Source organism: Manis pentadactyla, chromosome 7 (assembly GCF_030020395.1).
Source record: "Manis pentadactyla isolate mManPen7 chromosome 7, mManPen7.hap1, whole genome shotgun sequence".
In the NCBI taxonomy this organism is placed as follows: domain Eukaryota; kingdom Metazoa; phylum Chordata; class Mammalia; order Pholidota; family Manidae; genus Manis; species Manis pentadactyla.
In genome coordinates, this window is record NC_080025.1 from 133485708 (window position 1) to 133507115 (window position 21408).

Sequence of the window (21408 nt, forward strand, 5' to 3'; positions counted from 1 at the left end):
CTGGGAGTCAAATACCTAAATTTGAATCATGGCCCCAGTACTTGCTGGCCCTTTGATCACTGCCATCTGTAAAACTGGAAAAGATCATTCTTTTCAGGATTATCATGATAATTAATACAATAACATACAAAAATTCCTATCATTTAGGTTATTCATATATTGATAAATGTATCATTAGATTATTACATTGTGGATGCACTTATGAAGTGATCATTATATATCAGGCATCCTGCCTGACTTGTGCATGGTGGAGAAAATACTATTTTATTTAATTTCCACTATGTTTCTAAATACCTATCATAGTTTATTTTTTAATGTCATTTAAATGAATGTTCTCTCTGTAAGGTTGTTGTAAATGTTTAAAACTTCTGCGTAACTGATGTGAATACTTTTGTGAGAGCTTATATATCAATTCATATGATACAATTTTATGATATTTGCTTTTAAGAAAATGTTTTAAATCCTAAATATAATGTTTTAATGTATGGAACCTCACTTAGTAGCTCTGTGTCTGCTTGTGAACATCTGCAGCCCAAAGGCACATTTAGCCTGGCCACAATAATCTGTTGTCTAAAACAAGGACCCAATTTGAAGTTGGGAGCAAAAGACTTCATTATGACAGGTCAGAGATATAAATATTTGGGGCACACATTTGCTTCTAGGGAAGACTGTTCCTCAGACAAACAATAAATATTTGTAGCAGAGTCTGGAGCCAGGCATGTGGGCTTTGAATCGCAAATAACTTAAATTTTTTATCTTTAATTCAACATTTATGAAAAAGCACATAGTAATAATCATCTCAGGAGTTACTGTGAAGAGTAATCAGGCTCAACACATGTTGATTATTATCAATATGATTACCATAGCTATAATACAATTGATAACTTAATATCATGGATAATGATAATTTAGTATTACCATTGTCACTGTACTCCACAGCTCCTCATTCTGAATCTACTTCATACACACAATTTTTTGTTAACTATAAAGAAAGGTTATTAACTTACACCCATTTAACAATGTGAATACCGATAACATGCATTTAATGCTCAGCATTTTCCAGTCATGGTTCAGAGACATTATTTCACTTTGAGCCTTACCACAACTCTAGAAGAAAAACAGAGCTACTATTATTCCTGTTTGAAAGAAAAGCAAACTGATATACGTGGAAATTAAGTGACATGGTCAGACCCCACAGCTAATAATAAGAGCAGAGATAAGCACCCGTAACTTTGCCAGGAGAATATTAAGCCACAATACAATCCTCACTGCTACATGGAGGAACCAACACACTGAAGAAACAAAGGGCAAAAGAATGTTTTTTTGTTAAGTTTCCATAGTACTTTCAAGCTTTAGTCATAAACTAACATTGTATAATACCAAATGGATTATTATACACTTGCCATATTAAGATGTTAGTCCTCTGAAGGTCATCTTCATTGTTCAGTCTGTTGTGATTATGTTATTTCATCGATGATGTAACAATTACTGCTTTAACAAAACCCTATGATGCCACACCAGAAGAAAAAACTTTCGCAGAAATGTAAACAGCAGAGATGGCAAGAGGTTGATGAAAAGAAGCTGTTTTCTTTAATAGAAGATGAACAGTCCCTACATAGCTGGTGCATCACATAGGGAGAAAGGAATGCCATCCTTCAAACATTTGTGCCTGCTTCTAAGTGAAATATTTCCATTTTTACATATAGCGTTAGTATAAATAAGAAAATGTTGTAACTGTAAACATTTTGGGGATATGATAACAACTACACATGTTAACATTATATAAATTTGTTATGTTCTATCCAGATAAGGATTCAATGGGCTGCCTTATTTAGCAACCTCTGGATATAGTTCATCATTACACAGATGCCTAACCGTTTCACATATTACGAGATACAGTATAATTCTCAATTGGACAAGGAAATGCAAAGAGTATCTAATTGAGAGTCAATGACATTGGGTTTAGTTGCAGATTATTTTCTCACCAGCCTTGAAACCAAGGATAAGTTTCTTAACCTTTTCTGTAGCCTTCCTTCATCAGTTAAAGGGGATGATAATTTTATAGAGTTGTTAATAGTTGGTAAAATAACATGTTTCAGAGTCCTAAGGCTGTGTTTTCTTTTAGTTTTTTGGTTTGGGTTTGTTTTAGTTGGAAATGTATGCATGCTCATGGTAAACAAGAAGAGGGAAGAGGAGGCAGGAGGCAAACAAACAAATAAATAATATGAAAGAGGTAGAGAGAGAATCAGACAGCTCCATATTAGTGTAGAGGTTTAGAATAATAGTTATTGTCAGCACAAGTGATGACAAAAAAGAAACAAATGAACATGGACAAATCACTTACTTCTTAATCCATAAAATATGAGATCAGACAAGTTTGTTTTTTAACATAAATGTTTGATTTGTATGTTATTCTCCAGAGGAAGTCACCAAGATCTTTTTAAAACTAAAGCAAGTAAGTCCTATTTTCATTAACATGAATGTGAAAAGTAAATTAAAGTGTCATAAAAATGTTTGGTATTTTTCAATCACAGTTTATTCAAATGAACATTTCAGGAAACAGATATGTACGTAACTTAATTGAAATTGAAAAATATTCATGATTTATCTAATGACTAGACCAAAACAAGCTTAAACAGTGAGTCAAAACTCTGATCTTACAGTTACCTTATTGATAAGGAATCATTGGAATAATGATTGGATCAGTATAATTATTTTGTTCAAATAAATTACATGAATAAACAAGTATATGAGTAATGACTCCCCCCCCCAAAAGGGGCTGGTAAGGAGAAGAGCTATTAAAGCAATTCCACAGAGTAGGTAAATAGGGGTTAAATTAGTAATTTTGATTGTTGATCCCATATTGAGTCAACAAACATTTTTTGAGCACGAGCTGTGGTTGAAGTGGTGAACTGGATGGTAGAGCTTCAAGGACAAAGAAGTCCAAAGTCAATTTTTCTGGTGAAGGAGGAAAATACATAAACAGTGTGTCAGTCAGTGCTCTGTGACTCAAAGGTATGAACAAGGGGTCTACAGAAATGGAAGCCTGAAAGCCTACAAACTATACGAAAAAATGTTCAGCCCCTCTAGTAATCAGAGAAATATGAATTAAAACAAAAAGCTACACTTTGCCTCTCAGATTGGCAGATTTTAGGGAGTTGCATAGTAACAGCTGCTTAAAGGTTATTGAGAAGCGGGACTTAGCCGAGCGGAGCAGGACTTTCTGCAGCCATTCAGGAGAGCGATCTGACAGTAATCAGAAGAATGTTTATACCTTGATCCAGTGGCCTCCCTCCTGGGCGTAGGGGTATGTGATAGGGAGTCACACTCTAGTCCATGGCACAATATGATAATTTTAATTTCAGCACCATTTCAAGCAGTTTTGAGGCAACCTGCATGGCCACCACTAGAGAAATGAGTAAGAAGAAAAGTCATGATTTGCTCAGCATGGAATTGGAAACAGGCCATTTGAAATATCTAGAGCAACATAAAAACAAGGTCTTGAGAGAAAAATGAAGAGAGCAGAAGCTAGAAAAGAAGTGTCATTTAGTAAATTAATATCATAAGGGGAAAAAAACCTTATATTTTCCTGTGCTGTCCACCTAGCCTAAGAAATAGTCTAAGCAATACATGCAAGACAATAAGGGGCAATCGGATGTGAGAATTAGAAATGAAGGAAAATATTGGTAAAATAAAAATAGAAGAAGGACCTTGCAGAGACCAAAGAGGATGTCGGTTATAGTCTACGGAGTATGATTAACTCAACTTTCCACTTGACATTCAAATAAATCTAACCCAAACAAAAAAGTGAATAAGAATGACAGAACAGAATAAAATGACCTGAGGTGTGCTGTGGAAGCAGAGATAGGGAAAAAAACCAGCGAGGCCAAGGGCTAGCAAAAGGGTTTCATAGAGTCAATAATGCCTGAAGGCTGACTAGGAGGCAGGGGAGAGAAATGTGAGGGTGTCAGGATGAGAGCATGTGGGGGAGCTGCTTTTAAGGAGGGAGACAAGAATGTAAAATGGCATAAAGTCATAAAGTACAATATCATGTTAGAAACGAGAACTGGATGTAATTGCCTTGAGTGTGGGCTACTTAGGGAAGTATTTGAGGTATGTCTGGAAAAATGCAAGAGGGTAAGATTACACATATTGTAAAGGGCTTAAGTAGGTCAAGGACACAAGGGGGTCAGACCTAACATAAAGAAATGTGAGTAAAAAAAAGGAACAAGGTATAAATTCAAAGGATATTTAAGAGGTACACAGGCTGCAGGAAGTGTGGGAGAGGCATGAAGCCAGGGGATAGCTCCATATTTTAACTTGAGCACTTGAATGATGAACTCTTAACTTTCTTTGCTATGTCCTTTATAATAGATGACTCAGTTGTCACTGAACTTTGATGATATGATCTGAAAAATGGTGATCATGTGTTTACTTAAAAACACCAGGGTTGGACAGCGGCAAGTCCACTCAGGTTTAATAATTGCTTCTTTACTGACCCATCACTGCCACTGGATCATACACCTCTCACGGGTAGAGACCTTGTCATAGCTGTCACTGAATACCCAGCATACATCACAATGTCTGATACAGAGAAGTTGTTCAGTAGGTATGTGAGGACAGTGGGGATGAATGAATCATTGAAAAAAACTGAGGTTCCTAGTTTTATCTCTGCCATTGTCTGACTTGATCTGTGACCTTATATAAATTACTTAATCTTTGTGGGCTTCAGTTCCCTCTTTTGCGAAACAGATAAAAACCCTAGCATGACTGTATCTAAGATTTTTCAGGTAGAATAGTGAGATAATAGACTTAGTAACGATTTGAAAAATCAGACATTAAGAAAATTGATATTCTGTCAGTATGCATTGAATAAACAACTTCTTTTGTGGGATATGGAATATTGGAAATGTTAACTACAGGTATAAAATGGATCAGAGAAAAATAATGCTCTTGGGAAGAGTGTATTGGCTAATAAAGAATTATTATTATCTTATCTTTACTATCATCATTTTCAGTATCATTATGAAAAAAACTTAGAGCTACCAGATGGAAAGGTGCTATTAACTATAAAGTCACTTGCTCAATATTATAAACTTTATGCATTCTTCAATAATTATGTCCTCCAATTGGTTCATTAATTTTTATGTCCATACCAGAAACTGCTTGATGCTTTGAAAGTCTTTCTGTGTAATTTTGGTTTATTTAGTTCAATTCATCAATATTATGCTCAGTTAAATTATTGATGATAGATAGATATAGATGATGATAGATAGATAGATAAATAGATAGATAGATAGGTATAGATAGATGATAGATATAGATAGATATAGATAGATAGATATAGATAGATAGATAGATAGATAGATAGATAGATAGATGATAGATAGATAGATAGATAGATAGATAGATAGATAGATAGATAGATAGATAGATAGATATAGATGATAGTAGATGTAGATAGATGATAGATAGATGGGTAGCATATCTAGATACGGATCCATCAGAATACTATCAGAGTCCAAATACATTGCCAGCCTGAAAGGACCTTTTGAATCTTCCATGTAAAGTCTTTGCTTTTTCTGTATGGGGAACTGGGGCAGGTAGGCACCCTAAACATAGGATAAGGAAGGAAGATTTTAGAGGGGAAAAAACGTGGGTCAAAAGGAAGAAGTCTGATATATTTTAAAGCCATGTTTATATTATATTTGTTGATTTTATTCTATTTCCCTGCAGGTTTAAATGTTTGTTGGGCCACTTGGCTACTGATCAGAAAACACAAAATGAATAACTCCACAAACTCCTCTAACAATGGCCTGGCTCTGGCCAGCCCTTATAAGACCTTTGAAGTGGTATTTATTGTCCTGGTGGCTGGATCCCTCAGCTTGGTTACCATCATTGGGAACATCCTGGTCATGGTCTCCATTAAAGTCAACCGCCACCTCCAGACGGTCAACAATTACTTTCTATTCAGCTTGGCCTGTGCTGACCTCATCATTGGTGTTTTCTCCATGAACTTGTATACCCTCTACACTGTGATTGGCTACTGGCCTTTAGGACCTGTGGTCTGTGACCTCTGGCTAGCTCTGGACTACGTGGTCAGCAATGCCTCAGTGATGAATCTGCTCATCATCAGCTTTGACAGGTACTTCTGCGTCACCAAACCGCTCACCTACCCTGTCAAGCGGACCACAAAAATGGCAGGCATGATGATTGCAGCTGCCTGGGTCCTCTCCTTCATCCTCTGGGCCCCGGCCATTCTCTTCTGGCAGTTCATTGTTGGCGTGAGGACGGTGGAGGACGGGGAATGCTACATTCAGTTTTTCTCCAACGCGGCTGTCACCTTCGGCACTGCCATCGCAGCCTTCTACTTGCCCGTGATCATCATGACTGTGTTGTACTGGCACATATCCCGAGCCAGCAAGAGCAGGATAAAGAAGGACAAGAAAGAGCCTGTGGCCAACCAAGATCCAGTCTCTCCAAGTCTAGTTCAAGGAAGGATAGTGAAGCCAAACAGCGGCAACACGCCTGGCAGTGATGACGGCCTGGAGCACAACAGAATCCAGAATGGCAAAGCCCCCAGAGACGCTGTGACCGAGAACTGTGTCCAGGGGGAGGAGAAAGAGAGCTCCAATGACTCCACCTCGGTCAGTGCCGTTGCCTCTAATATGAGGGATGATGAGATAACCCAGGACGAAAACACCATTTCCACGTCCCTGGGCCACTCCAGAGAGGAGAACTCTAAGCAAACATGCATCAAAATTGTCACCAAGACCCAAAAAGGTGACTTGTGTACTCCTACTAATACCACCGTGGAGCTCGTTAGTTCATCAGGTCAAGACGGAGAGGAAAAACAGAACATCGTAGCTCGAAAGATTGTGAAGATGACTAAGCAGCCTGCAAAAAAGAAGCCGCCTCCTTCCCGGGAAAAGAAAGTGACCAGGACGATCTTGGCTATTCTGTTGGCTTTCATCATCACCTGGGCCCCGTACAACGTCATGGTGCTCATTAACACCTTCTGTGCGCCCTGCATCCCCAACACAGTGTGGACAATCGGCTATTGGCTCTGTTATATCAACAGCACCATCAACCCTGCCTGCTATGCACTTTGCAATGCCACCTTCAAGAAGACCTTTAAACACCTTCTTATGTGTCATTACAAGAACATCGGCGCTACAAGGTAAAACATCTTGGTGAAGAAGGAAGGTGGTCAAGTGGAGCTTGGGGAGAAGCTACGGATAAAAGAGCTCCTAGTTTTAAAATCTCTGCCATTGCACTTTATAATCTTATTATGGAATGTGCAATTCAGGAGCCCAGCAGTGACAATCTTATCATGCCTGTGCTCCAGAGAAACTTGCACCTTTTAGGTCCTGCCAGTTTAGGAGCAATGAGACCGTGAAAGAGATGTGTTGGAATTGTGGATTTAAGGAACGACCTGTGCTTTCGTGTACTCTCTTGAAGAAGGGCTTTTGAAACCACAATTTGATGACTGCACAACGAAAAGAATAACCTCGCTCCTTTTGTTTTCCTTTTTTTTTGTTCCCGTGTGTCCAGATGAGGATGAAACGCCATAGTTATGAGCTAACACGGAGACTTAAACATAAAGAAATAGACATTGCAACGGGAAGTGAAGAAAGAAAATCAAAAAGGATAACAAAATGCTCTCCAGAATGTTAAACATATATTATTCTTTTGTTATGGTTTTATTTGGAGAATTGCAGCATAATAAATGCTTTTTTTTTTAACCTTTCCCTTTTCCCACCATCAAAAGAAAGCAAACAAATGAAAACCAAAAACCTAGATAGATCATATCGTGATTTTTCCTGTTACGGCACTGGATTTTGTACTTTCCTGTTCTACCTGGTGTCGGGGCAAAAGGAGCAGAACTTTCACTAAGTACAAGCAGAGCCAGCCGTGTAAATGGGCATTTCACCCCCACCCACTGTGTCCTTTGCATTCTTTGGGGGTGTACAAGCCTGTATATGAGGGTTTAGTTCCCCTGTGGTCCTTGATGTGACCTGTTTTCACCAATCTGGTTTTTTTCTAAACTAGCCTCTTCTTTTAATAGAATAGCCTACCTAATTCATAAAAGGAATTGAGAAGCCAAAGTTTTTGTTTTTTTTAATTGAGGGTTCATCAATTTACATCATGGTCCTCCTAGTTGGAGGAAGTTTTCTGAGGCCATATTAATTTTGAGAGAAGAAAATGAAAAGGTTGAAAGGGCATTCTGCTTCAACTTGAATCTGCCTGGCCCAGGTATGAAATGCTAGTTTGTAACACATGAACTGCTGGCCTTCGTCAGCAGGAGGGAGAAGTTCCTTTAATCATTCAGAATCCTAAGTAGGATTCATGCCGTCACACGGCACCTGTGACTTCCGGGTCGGTGCCAAGAGCCTGAGACCCTGTCAGTGCCTGCCCGAAGGGGATGTTTGATCTCTAGTCAAGCGAGGATGTTTCTAACCATCTAGGACCCAGAGGAAGGGAGGAGAAAAAGTAGTTCAAAAACATTTTCTGAAACCTCATATTCAAAATTCCTCACAAATTCCTCAAATGGTCAATTCTCCTGAAAATTTTTTAAGTTCAAAATCCTGTCAATAAGAGTATGGCAGTCTTTGTGACAGAAGGGTAGTGGATAACTAAACTGAGGCCAGGTGAGCTCAACAGAATCTGAAAGAAGAATGTTGGTGGCTCTATTTGTGTCACTTCTTATAATTTCTTTAATTGTAGACCATTAAAAAGTCATATAAGGAACTATTACCCAAATGGTAGCTTTATATATAATCTCGTCCATGTAAAGACTTTTTATTTGGTATCCCAAATAAATATATGATTAAACTGATTGACATTTAGCTACTTACTTTTAATCCCTCAACTTTTTTTTCTATATTTGCTATAATCTTTCAATCAGATTTTCTAAAGATGGCCCTATCAGTAGAAATTAAATTTATAAAACCCATTCCAAAATTTCATATTTTGCACTTCAGATTAATGAGTTTTTATGATATCTTGACCGGTAATATTGATATGAGTTGTGTGATTAAATTTGCCAGTATTAGACTGTAGCACTTATTAGTTATTTTGGGTGACTTGCCCCAATGATGGCATCTCAACAATTCTGAGAGTTAAAATTAAAGCACAAGGTAAACGACAACAAAATAGAAGTTAGTTAGCAAATTGTCAATAATATTTGTACATAACTTACCCTTTATAAAAATAACTTCATCTTAATAACTTCAGTCATCTCACCTTCCCCCAATCTTCTGTGTATACATCAGTTCATACAGATCCATTTACTCTACATTACTTCAGTGTAAACTTTTACATTTTAAATCCCTATTTATTTTTATTTCTTCACATCAACAAATCACTTGAGTGGAAGGGACATCAAGTCAATGGGCGTTTTGATTTCCTTAAACAAAACAATGGACCAGCTGAACATTTCATTTATTAACTTGTACTATTATGATGTAGATTCACCTTTGGTTGGGATGAACTCTTTGGATTCAGGGATTCAGGATTCTGGATTTGGGTCTTTTTTTTTGTCTGCTCTAACAATCCAACTCACCGTGAATCAACCTGCCTCTTAATCTCCATTGACATTACATGCTTCCCTTTCTTCTTTCTATCCTTGATCTTCGCCATAGCCACCAGAACCTTCAAGCGTTAAAGGAATTGAATATAGACCGACACATCACGGAAGCTTTGCCAACCAGAATCAGAGAAATGGGAAGAATACAGAAAATGGTAGATAATTAGAAAGCTATGGAGACTCTTCAGAAGTTTGCATTAACTATTGCTGGATTTGTCCTAGTGGCTCTCAACCAGGGATGATTTTGCCCCCAGGGGACATTTGACAATGTGTGGAGACATTTTTGGTGTCACAACTCGGGGGAAGGCTAATAGCATCCAGTGCATAGAGGCCAGGGATGCTACACAACAGTTTACAAGGCATAGGATAACCCCTCACAACTAAGAATTATTTGCCTTGAAATATGAATAGGGCCAAAATAGAGAAACCTGATCATTTTAAGGGATTCTAGAGCTTGCATTATATAAATGCGGGAAAAAAAACTGTGTCACTGTTAGAATTATCAGTGCAAATTGCTCACCTGTGTGAAAAAGGATACTGATCAACAATCGTCTATCAGACACACTGTCATCCATTGAGTCTGGTGTATTTGTAATCCACAGACTGGGAACACAAGACACATCTACATATCCAAGATCACCAGATCATTCACATAAGGCATTTTTTGCGACATCTTAATGTCCAGTTACAATTGCCACAGGGTCCAGTGAATCGAAGTTACGGTGGATGACCATTAACATGATTGCAGCTTACAGGGTCAGTTCCCACTGGAGCTGCCATTTTTCCTTTCAAAACCATTAAGAGCCTCTTTCAGAAACAATGACTCCTCTCCTTTGTTTTCACTGGAAAGGTGAATATCTGTCAAGATTGTCTTCTCTCCTCACAGCAATAATGTAAATATGCTAGAGTGGTCTTATAAGAAGAGGAGATTGAGAATGTGAAAAAGCCAGTTCATTTCTTGAAAAAAGAAATGATTGCTCTCTTCCAGCTCATCATTAACTTAATGCCAGCTCCCAAGTGTTAGGACAAAGTCACCAATATAATAAGTCACATGGGATAAGCTTTCCTGTTTCGATGCGAAAGCTGGAGGTCCTATGTATCTGCTCTTTGCCCATTCTCTGCTTTTTCTTGATCCTGAAGATCTGACATTAGGGGAGATGGGGTTCAAAATGATGGCAACATATACCTAGAAATGCAATCTGACTTTATTTTCTCCTACTTAGTTCACTGGTAGTTGCCTTTTTCCCAGTTTGATAATATCCCTTCCAACAACCACAGCACTGGCGTTGCAAATAGATTAGAGAAGCACCCAAAGCTGGATGAATTGTGCAAAGTGTATTTTCCGCATGTATATACAATACCATGCCTCTTAAATATGCTTCCTTGAAAGGGTGCACGCTGCAGCATGAACTGTGTGCATATTTAATGTATCTTCCTGGGATATGCTGTATGCTTAATATACATACTCTATAAATAAAGTAATGAAATGTACAATAGAAATACATATTTCTGTATGCAAATAAATATATAATACACAAAATCTTAATAAGCAGTATGGTATATGTTGCTTCAGAGTAATGAGTAGATTTTATATGCCCAATTTTAAAATAAAGTATTTGCTTTCAAAGGGAGAAGTTTAAGAACAACCAAAATCCTACCCATATTATTATTATGCTGTTTTATAATTTTTGAAAGCATGGCACTGATTTTTAAACATCTCTTGGAAGAATATATTAATAAATCTTTGCTGGTGTCACCCCAAATGACAATAGCGCTTTTTGCTCCTGTGCTTCTGACGGGCCTCTGACTAGAACCTTCCTGGCAGTTACTTTCCCAACAGCTGTGTTGATCTCACGTCTGATTGCCTGATGAGACTGCACCCTATTCATTGACATACAGCTTCACTCTCCAAATAAACTGATTTTTGTCAAATAAAAAATAATCATGAAGGATGACCTTCAGAATGTTCTTCTTCCTGAAAAACAACGTGAAAATTGTACAAAGCACTGTATTTTATAAACCACTCTTTTCAGTTTGATTCAGAATAGAGCATCTGATACACTAAATGCCGCAAATTGTTAGTGTAATATGATTGTAAGTTTCTCTAAGATATTGCAAAATAGATTATTTCTTTCTGAGTGTCCTACATTTTCTCCAGAGCAAATCTCTTCCTTTCCTTGTTGCCCTCTCAACTACTCATATTCCCCAGAACATTTTCTTTGGCCCATTAGCATCAGCTTTAGTTAGCAAATGTTTCATTAGTTGTTCCTGGGCATGCAATCCCAAGAGAGCCTTGCATTTTAATAAAAAAAGCATAAACACTGAACATTTGAATGATTCTTATTAGTCTTTAGAATCCAAGGCACAAAATGAGAGAGGCGTTTTTCAGTGAATTCTAATTTACTTCAAATTTTATGATATACATCAATGTCTATCCACTTTCTGAATTTTACCTTTTATGCCACAATCCGCCCTTGTGAGCTGCTGTCCCTTATCTGAACCAAATAATGTCTAGAAAAAAAATGAAAAAAGAAATTTGAGTTTTCTATCAACTCTCATTAGTTTCTTACTGTTTCAGAGAAATGTTTTCATTTCATTTTTTAGAAATTGAACACCTTATCAATGACTTGTCTAATGCCATTCCTGACTAATTAGGTGGCCACAAATACTGAGTCAGGAGAAACATCTTGCCATCATAAAGGAAGAAATTTCCACTTTAAAACATGTATCAGTCTTTTTCCAGCAAAAATGGAAGAAGCTAAATATCATAAATTGTAGAATGTAGATATTTATTAAATAGGTGCCATCCTAGAAAATCTGATTTTTTGGCTTCCTCCATCATAAAGTTGTGGGAAACTGCAAAGAAGAAAACGCCATCCATCCCTCTTCTGTACCTGGTCCGGCTGTACTTGTACTCAGCTGACTCCAGCTACACCTTTCCTGGAAATTTGGACATCTTTGAGGTTTTATTGAAGGATTTAAAAAAATGAGCATCCTTTCAACTTGTTATTACAAGATAAAGGACGGTGTTAGTGAATAAACCGTATGTCTGTGTCCAGAAAGAATTAAAGTAGATTGCGGAGATGGCTTGCTCAAACCTGGGTAATAGTTGGACTATTTGTGTGTTTGGAAAAATAGTTATAATTCACTCTATTCTTCAAGTAATTTTCTCCAACCTCGTAAGTTCCGCTTCCTCACTGCCCTTGTAAAGGGCAGGTGCTTTCATGACGATGTCACTATCTTTACCAGGGCCTTATATGAGGCCTTATGTCAGTGGTTCTCAAACCTTATCCCACCATAGGATCGCCTGCAGATTGCTGGGCCCCGTAGGGAGTCTGAGGGGAAGGCCGGGAATCTGTGTGTCTAACAAGTTTCCAAGTGATCCTGATGTGAGCCACACTTTGAGAACAACTGCCTTTTATAGTCTAATGAATATTTTCACCAAAGCATCATGAAAATTAGCAAGACATTGATCATTGGTGGCAAAACTTTACATTTAAAACACTATCCCCAGGAAAAGAAAGTTTTTCCTAGATGAAGTGTTTGCATGCTGAAAAATAGGCTACTCATATTTTCTCTTAGAAAGCTCCTAGTGCCATGATCTTAACACCAGACTTTAAAAATCATCATATTGATTAATTTACTTGAACCATTAGCATTTCAAAGTTTAAAGATAACCAATAGAGCAGATGCTTGAATTCTACCTGTGACATAGCCAATAAAAGATACTTCAAACAAACATGTTACATGACCGTCTACATCATATATTTTGCATAGATCTTGTATGCAAACACATTATCCTTACATGAGTATTCAGAGTGAATCCACTATTTCAATGCTTAGAATTAATGTTAAGTAAAAGAAAAATTGCACTTTATAAGTAATTCTTCAATCTCTCCTTAATACATACAAAACCACACACACCAAGTACATAAAACCACATGCACACTCATACACACAGACACATACAAATACAAACAACACATGTGCATATACACTCAAGTTTCACTTTGTATATCTCAACAGCACCCAGAGGCATGCCCTGTCAACTACTTCTAAAAGCATTTGAAACCCAACCAGAGAAGATATTGAACTCTTGGGTCATTCAAGTGATATGAAGGAAAAAATTCTACTGTCTCCTCTTTGCTATGGTCAGTAAACTGCAGAATTTTCTCATAGATCTTAAGATCATTTTAGCTTTGTGCCCACTGTCAATACATCTCAGTCACCTGAAGACATCTCTTCAGTGCATGTCAGTGATTACATGAGGTCATGGTAAGGAAACATGCCTGAAAGGCATCATAACACCATACAATCATACAATATCAGCATGCTTTTAATTTCAACATGACAATCTAGAGAGCTGAGTATGAGAAAAAATAATGATTTCTCAGCACATTCCTTCCGAAATCCATCTCAGACATTCTCTTGCTTTATAGCTCTTTATACCTACAGATGGTATAAAAACTTGGGAATGATACTTACTCTGACTACGCAACAGATGATCAGTCAAAATGTCCCATATCCTGCAAAACAAGAAGTCACAAATGCAAGGCCCATCTTGCAGAGACAGGGGGACTACCAACCAGGTTATTTTTGCTCTTCTTGGGGTTCCTACTATTCTGTTTATTAATAAAGAAGTATAAGAGGTCATTTAAAGGCCAGTTATTAAATGACTGAATATAACCATTTTATTTTTTCTCAACCCTACTAGAATACCTTAACCTACATAGAAGTAATAAACTCAACAACTTTGTATTCAAGCAGAAAAAATAACCATAAAGGATAAAATTAACAGTGAAACAAGATGAATAAAAATATGACATCCCAGTGAGGAAAAAAACTTAGCCTTAGCTTTTGCAAAAGAATAACTATGTATCTAATAGAACTTCTTTCCTTTTTCCAAAATCTTTTTATTTCATTTTTTAATGTTCATTTCCTTAATCTCAATTTAGTATTTTTCCTATGGTCTTTATTAATGCTGTTTTAAAATTAATATTTTGAGAAGCAAACACAAAAATCACTGCTTGCTTACAACTTGTTTTTGATTTTGTGCTAATCAACATTGCTACTCCAGAAAACAAAAAGTTTTTTTAAAAACCTGCTGATAATGACGTTTTTAAATATTAAAACAAAAAAAACACCATAGCCAAAATAGAGATGAAGGGCAAAAAAATTAAAATAGAATTGTTAAATGAAACAATTTCCTGTGTATACAGTGGTTTCCATATGTAACTGTTTCCGAACAACATGGCACTAATTTCCTCTGTGGTCTTGGGCGCCTTCTCACAGAGGCTCACACCATGGTGGACACTTGTCTTTGATCATCCTGAGAAGAGCTGTGGACATATCAATGTGCAGCTTTAAACCAGGCTCTATGGGGACATGAGCGGGTAAGATCATCAACTAGGAAGCTGTCATGGTTAAGTATCGGACCCAAATCAAGCATTAATGCATGCCATGTCCTTTGTCAAACATGGAGCATGTGAAGAATTCCATATTATCACCAGCTTGGAGATAGTGAAGAAGAATAAAATTTCAGTGTCAGACATGCTGAAAAAGGGATCTAAAGCTTATGCTCAGTGTACCTATATCTATAAGGAAGTGAATGTTAACAGACAAATCATATTGGGAATGGACAGATTAAATGTTTTATGTAACTGAAAAATTAGGATTCTAAGGTTATGATTCCTAAAAACCTGTCATGACAAAGGAGCCTGGTGTCTTTCTCATTCCCACTGCTTTGCTTTTTACTTAAGAGTAAGAAATATAACATTTATTAGAGAGAAATACACATATATTGTATATATTTAGTATGTATGTATATATATTGTGTACATATAGTGTAAAGTCCTAGTCTTTTTAAGCCCTAAAAGTTATTTAAATGTATGTGAACTCCAAATCACGTAGTGAGGTTATTTAATAAAGGTGAGGTACACACTAGAATAATTAAAGACTATATTCCTAAAAACATTTAATATATTGGATAAGTTTAATTTTGATATGGTATTAAAGATAATTCAATTTACATATCAATTGCATTAAAGATATACAGTATTGCTATAAATTACATATATTCATACAAATCTGTATAATTATATTATGCATTTTATTTTTAGAAGGAAGAGAACATGTTTATAAAGAAATGGTAGTAGGAATTTAACAAGAAGTGATTCACAAATACAGGGAATGAGGTACATACCAGTGGAAAATATTCCACATACCAAAGGAATGCGGCCTAAGTGTTGATGATGTGTGTATGCAAAGACATTCCAACTTCCCAATTCATTGCTGAGGAAATAGTTGGTAGATGATAACAGTTACATGCTGGGTTCTTGGATGTGTTCTTGCCAAGCTGTATTCCTAAATGAAGCATTATACTAGTCAGAAAATTCAACAACAACGTTTTTTTTTTCATATAGTTCATCACGTTTTGATCACATTCCTGAACATTTTGGAAGCCAGACTCTAGGTACTCCTGGGCACTCTTTAGGAAAAAATACCAACTAGTGCATGTTCCTCATTTGATAAAGGACTAATTTCCATTTCAAATTTGTGTGAGCTCTGGCTCTACCTGGGAAAGATTTCATTTTACTTTCTGTCTCCCTGATGAAAACTGCTCCAGAGCGCTCTCTAGTCTCTGCTTTCCATTTCTCAAGTGTCTGAAGTTTCAGATAGAGGGAGTCCAGATTTCTTAGGTTTCTAGAAATGCTCGGTGGATGAGGCCCATAGGGAAGCTTTCCCCTTTTTGTGTGCTTTCCCCAAATACTTGAGTTTGAGACATCAATCTGGAATCCCTTTCCCCTTTTCAAACAAGAAAAGGTACGTCAAAAGCAACCCAAACCGATGTCACATGGGTCACAGGGCCTCTGCTTCAGGCTTCCCAGCAGTGGGCAGTGCACGTTCCTCGAGACGTCATCCTTGCTTCCTGTCTCATTATTCTCTCCTGACACAACCTCTTCTATAAGGTCAATTTTATTATCCTCTGAAATGTGACAAGACATGAATATTTCTTCCATCCCAGTCTTCTTCACTGACCAGCGACCCTGTACATACTGTTGTCTATCTCCCTCGGGTATCTCAAATGTACATCAAAGTCGCCATGGCCAAACCTGAGTTCTTGATGTCGCACACAACAATGACCCTGGGCTGCTGTTTCTTAAACCACCCTCTGCTCAGTGCACAAAATGGAAACCAAGCCATCCTCCTGGACTTTTCACCCATTCACATCAAGCTGTCCCAGTTTTAACCCCGTAAATATCAAATCTTGCAAATGTATCCATCAGTTTCTCCCATTTCCACTCACACCCCTACATTGTGCAAGATGAACCCATATTAACACACCGACTCTGAGCCCCTCCCAACTGTCTTGTTCCCTGCAGCCAGAGTGATCTTGTCAGAAGGAAAACCTGAACCTCTCTCTCCCCTGATGGAACCTGTTAGTGAGTTCCGACCATGTCCAGCTTCCTTTATCTGATCCCAAGCCTCCAGGGGCTAGCCTTTCCCTGCTGCCCACCCTCACCTTTCACCTCACTCCCATGTGATTGCATTGCTCCTGCCGCATCGCCTCAAGTCGCAGCTACCCTCACGGTGCCCTCTCCTGACAAAGGAGCTTTGCATATGCAGTTAGTCCCACGTTGTCCGGAAAGCTCTCCTCGCCCTTCAGGATCTGGGTAACTCCTAATAATCCCTTAAATCTCAAGTCAAGGATGACATTTTCAAGAATTTGACTCCCTCAAATCTTCCACTTTAGCTCCCATAGATCTTTTCACAACCATGATTTTATTTATGTTTCATATACATTTAAGGACATTTGAATAAATTTTTGTCTTTGCTTGTAGATTGTAAACTTGGTCAGTACACAAACCACATTTGCATCCGTGTACCTGAGACAGTGCCTGATAACGTGGTCCTTGTTTTTTCTGTCTCTCTCCAACCTTTTTTCCTCCACTTACTAGTACTTTGTCCTTGAGCAAATAATTTAATTTATTCTTATGCAAAGATAATCCACATATATATATATATACATAGTATTGCTATAAATTATATATATTTATGTAAAGAATATTTTGAGGATTAGAAGTAACTATGTAGAGCTTGAAAAGTTCCTTGCAGAATGCCCAAAAAAGAGGGGTACTCAATAAAAGCTATAGATTTATAACACTTACTATGGTGGAAAACTATAACAGAGACAATAGAATCCAGGCTTTTCAGAACGTACTTTGGAGAGCCCTAACCAGTGCTTTAAAACTGAAACAAATGGCAGTTCTGTGCACAGGATCCCTTCTTCAGACAGAAAAGTAACTTTGAAACACCCAGGATGAGGGGCGGAGCCAACATGGCGGCGTGAGTAGGACAGTGGGAATCTCCTCCCAAAAACATATATACTTTTGAAAATACAACAAACACAACTAGCCCTAAAAGAGAGACCAGAAGACGCAGGACAGTGGCCAGACTGCAGCTACACCAGCGAGAACCCAGCGACTGGTGAAAGGGGTAAGATACAAGCCCCGGCCCTGCGGGACCCGAGCGCCCCTCCCCCCAGCTCCCGGCGGGAGAACAATAGGCAGAGCGGGAGGGAGATGGAGCCCAGGACTGCCGAACACCCAGCCCCAGCCATCCGGGCCAGAGCGCAGACACAGTATATGCCCAGGGGGCCCTGGATACTGGGGGAACAGGGAGTAAGACCTCTGAGCAGGTGCTGAAGCTGATGCCCCTGTGACAAAGAAAAGCGGGGGCTTTTTGAAAGTCTTAAAGGGACAGGGACTTAACAGCTTGACGGAAACAACCCAGGTCACAGTACAGCAGCTGGAAATTACAGGGAAAACCGGGTGCACTAACCCCCTGGGCAACAGCTCTGAGACCCCTCACGGAGGCAAACAGTCAAGCAGCACCCCCATCCATCACCCCACCGGGCGCTGCGAAAGCAGAGAAGCAGCCTGAGACAAATTCCGCCCACAGAAAGGGAAATTTCTCCCTCCCGGCCAGGCAAGACACAAAGACCCAGTCTACACGCAATTACCCAACACAAGCCACTAGGGGTCGCAGTTGCCCCAGTAAAGAAAGGCCAGTAGTAAGTGAAAATTTTGGCCCTCCCAGCTGACAGTCAATAGCACCTGTCAACATGAAAAGGCAAAAAAATATGATCCAGACAAGACTAACCCAGACAGCTTCAGCATCTGCTACATCTTCCCCTGAGAAGGAATCTGGGGAGATAGATTTAGCCAGTCTACCTGAAAAAGAATTCAAAACAAAAGTCATAACCATGCTGATGGACTTGCAGAGAAATATGCAAGAACTAAGGAAGGAGAATTCAGAAATAAAACAAGCTCTGGAAGGACTTCAAAACAGAATGGACGAGATGCAAGAGACCATTAATGGACTAGAAAACAGAGAACAGGAACGCAGAGAAGCTGATGCAGAGAGAGATAAAAGGATCTCCAGGAATGAAAGAATTTTAAGAGAGCTGAGTGATCAATATAAAAGAAATAATATAAGAATCATAGGCATTCCAGAAGAAGTAGAGAGAGAAAAGGGGATAGAAAATGTCTTTGAAGAAATAATTGCTGAAAATTTCCCCAAACTAGGGGAAGAAATGGCCTCTCAGACCACAGAGGTACACAGAACTCCCATGACAAGGGATCCAAGGAGGGCAACACCAAGACACATAATAATTAAAATGGCAAAGATCAAAGACAAGGACAAAGTATTACAAGCAGCCAGAGAGAAAAAAAAGGTTACCTACAAAGGAAAACCCATCAGGCTATCATCAGACTTCTCAACAGAAACCCTACAGGCCAGAAGAGAATGGCATGATATACTTAATGCAATGAAACAGAAGGGCCTCGAACCAAGACTACTGTATCCAGCACGAATATCATTTAAATATGAAGGAGGGATTAAACAATTCCCAGACAAGCAAAAGTTGAGGGAATTTGCCTCCCACAAACCACCTCTACAGGGCATCTTACAGGGACTGCTCTAGATGGGAGCACTCCTAAAAAGAGCACACAACAAAACACCCAACATATGAAGAAGGGAGGAGGAGGAATAAGAAGGGAGAGAAATAAAGAATCATCAGATTGTGTTTATAATAGCTCAACAAGCGAGTTAAGTTAGACAGTAAGACAGTAAAGAAGCTAACCCTAAACCTTTGGTAACCACAAACTTAAAGCCAGCAATGGCAATAAATTCATACCTTTCAATAATCACCCTAAATGTAAATGGACTGAATGCACCAATCAAAAGACACAGAGTAATAGAATGGATAAAAAAGCAAGATCCATCCATATGCTGCTTACAAGAGACTCACCTCAAACCCAAAGACGCGCACAGACTTAAAGTCAAGGGATGGAAAAAGATATTTCAAGCAAACAACAGAGAGAAGAAAGCAGGTGTTGCAATTCTGGTATCAGACAAAACAGACTTCAAAATAAAGAAAGTAACAAAAGACAAAGAAGGACATTACATAATGATAAAGGGCTCAGTCCATCAAGAGGATATAACCATTATAAATATATATGCACCCAATACAGGAGCACCAACATACCTGAAACAAATATTAACAGAACTAAAGGAGGAAATAGAATGCAATGCATTCATTCTAGGAGACTTCAACACACCACTCACTCCAAAGGACAGATCCACCAGACAGAAAATAAGTAAGGACACAGAGGCACTGAACAACACACTAGAACAGATGGACCTAATAGACATCTACAGAACTCTACATCCAAAAGCAACAGGAAACACCCAGGATGAAACTATTGCCTCCTTCTGAGACATGGCTCAAGTTCTTTAATTTCATTTTTTGCTTGAATAATCACCATACATATCACAGTAATAAGATTATTGGTATCTTACATGGGTCTAGCTCATTTTACATACTGAGCATTTTATTACTTAGATCTGGTCATAATCACATGAGAAGTTATTATTAAACTCATTTTATAGATGAGGAACTGGAGGCCCCATGAGATCACGTAATTGCCCACGGCCACAGCTGGTATGTGGTCTAACCAGACTCAGATTCCAAAAGTGGTTCATCACAGCAGGAATACATGAAAGCAGCTTGACCTGGCTTCGTTTCCACTGGATGACCTGATGTAATTAACTATGCCTCCTGAACCCCTTCTCCCAAAAACGCTGGCTTGAATAATATGATATAGGTCATCCTTTCTTTTGGTGAAGAGTAAGGAGCACCTAAGCACTGTTGGAGAATGGTTTCTTATCTCATACTATTTCCTAGCTGTGAAACCTTGGGAATCTCATATTCAGCCCAAATATTAACATTACTCTAAACACTTTAAAGATTAAACGAATTATCATGGGAAATATTATCTAGAAGATTAGAATTGTCTCTGGGTTTGGCAGGTGGTATCTGCAGTCTATGGATATTTTAAGCAGCTGCCTAGAGCTCATGTATTTTGAGAATCTGAGATTGATCTGTGTGTGTCTGCAATTGGAGCAGGCGTACCACTAGGTAGGTGTTTCAGAGAATTCTTGCAATGTGGAATCTTATTTTGCGTATTAAATTGAAAGATACCATGCATTTAGGTAGTTAAAGGTAATGCTTCCCAGAGTAAATTCATCTATCTTTTCTGCCTACAAATATGATATAGACAAAACTCTAAATAACCTCAGAAAATTATAGGTGGAAAATTAATTCGTGTTTTCAACTAAGCAAACTAAAGGGGATGAGAAGGGAAAATAAACTGGTTTTACACCATAAGCAAGGAAAATCAGAGCAATGCACCATCTCCTATTTTAACCAAGACATGATTTCAGCCTCTTAGTTGCATTTAGCAGTGGGAGATAAG

General features: G+C 38.3%; 1 protein-coding gene across 5 annotated transcripts in view; it reads left to right on the plus strand.

Moving 5' to 3' along the window:
* CHRM2 (cholinergic receptor muscarinic 2) overlaps positions 1-11924 on the plus strand; it is a 133537-nt gene extending 121613 nt beyond the window's left edge. For all 5 annotated transcript variants that reach the window (XM_036905527.2, XM_057504793.1, XM_036905526.2 and 2 more), the window contains one exon: positions 5737-11924. In XM_036905527.2, the coding sequence (XP_036761422.2) occupies positions 5784-7184 (1401 nt within the window). In that variant the 5' untranslated portion in view covers positions 5737-5783 and the 3' untranslated portion in view covers positions 7185-11924. The remainder of the gene's footprint in view (positions 1-5736) is intronic.
* Positions 11925-21408: the final 9484 nt, after the last annotated feature.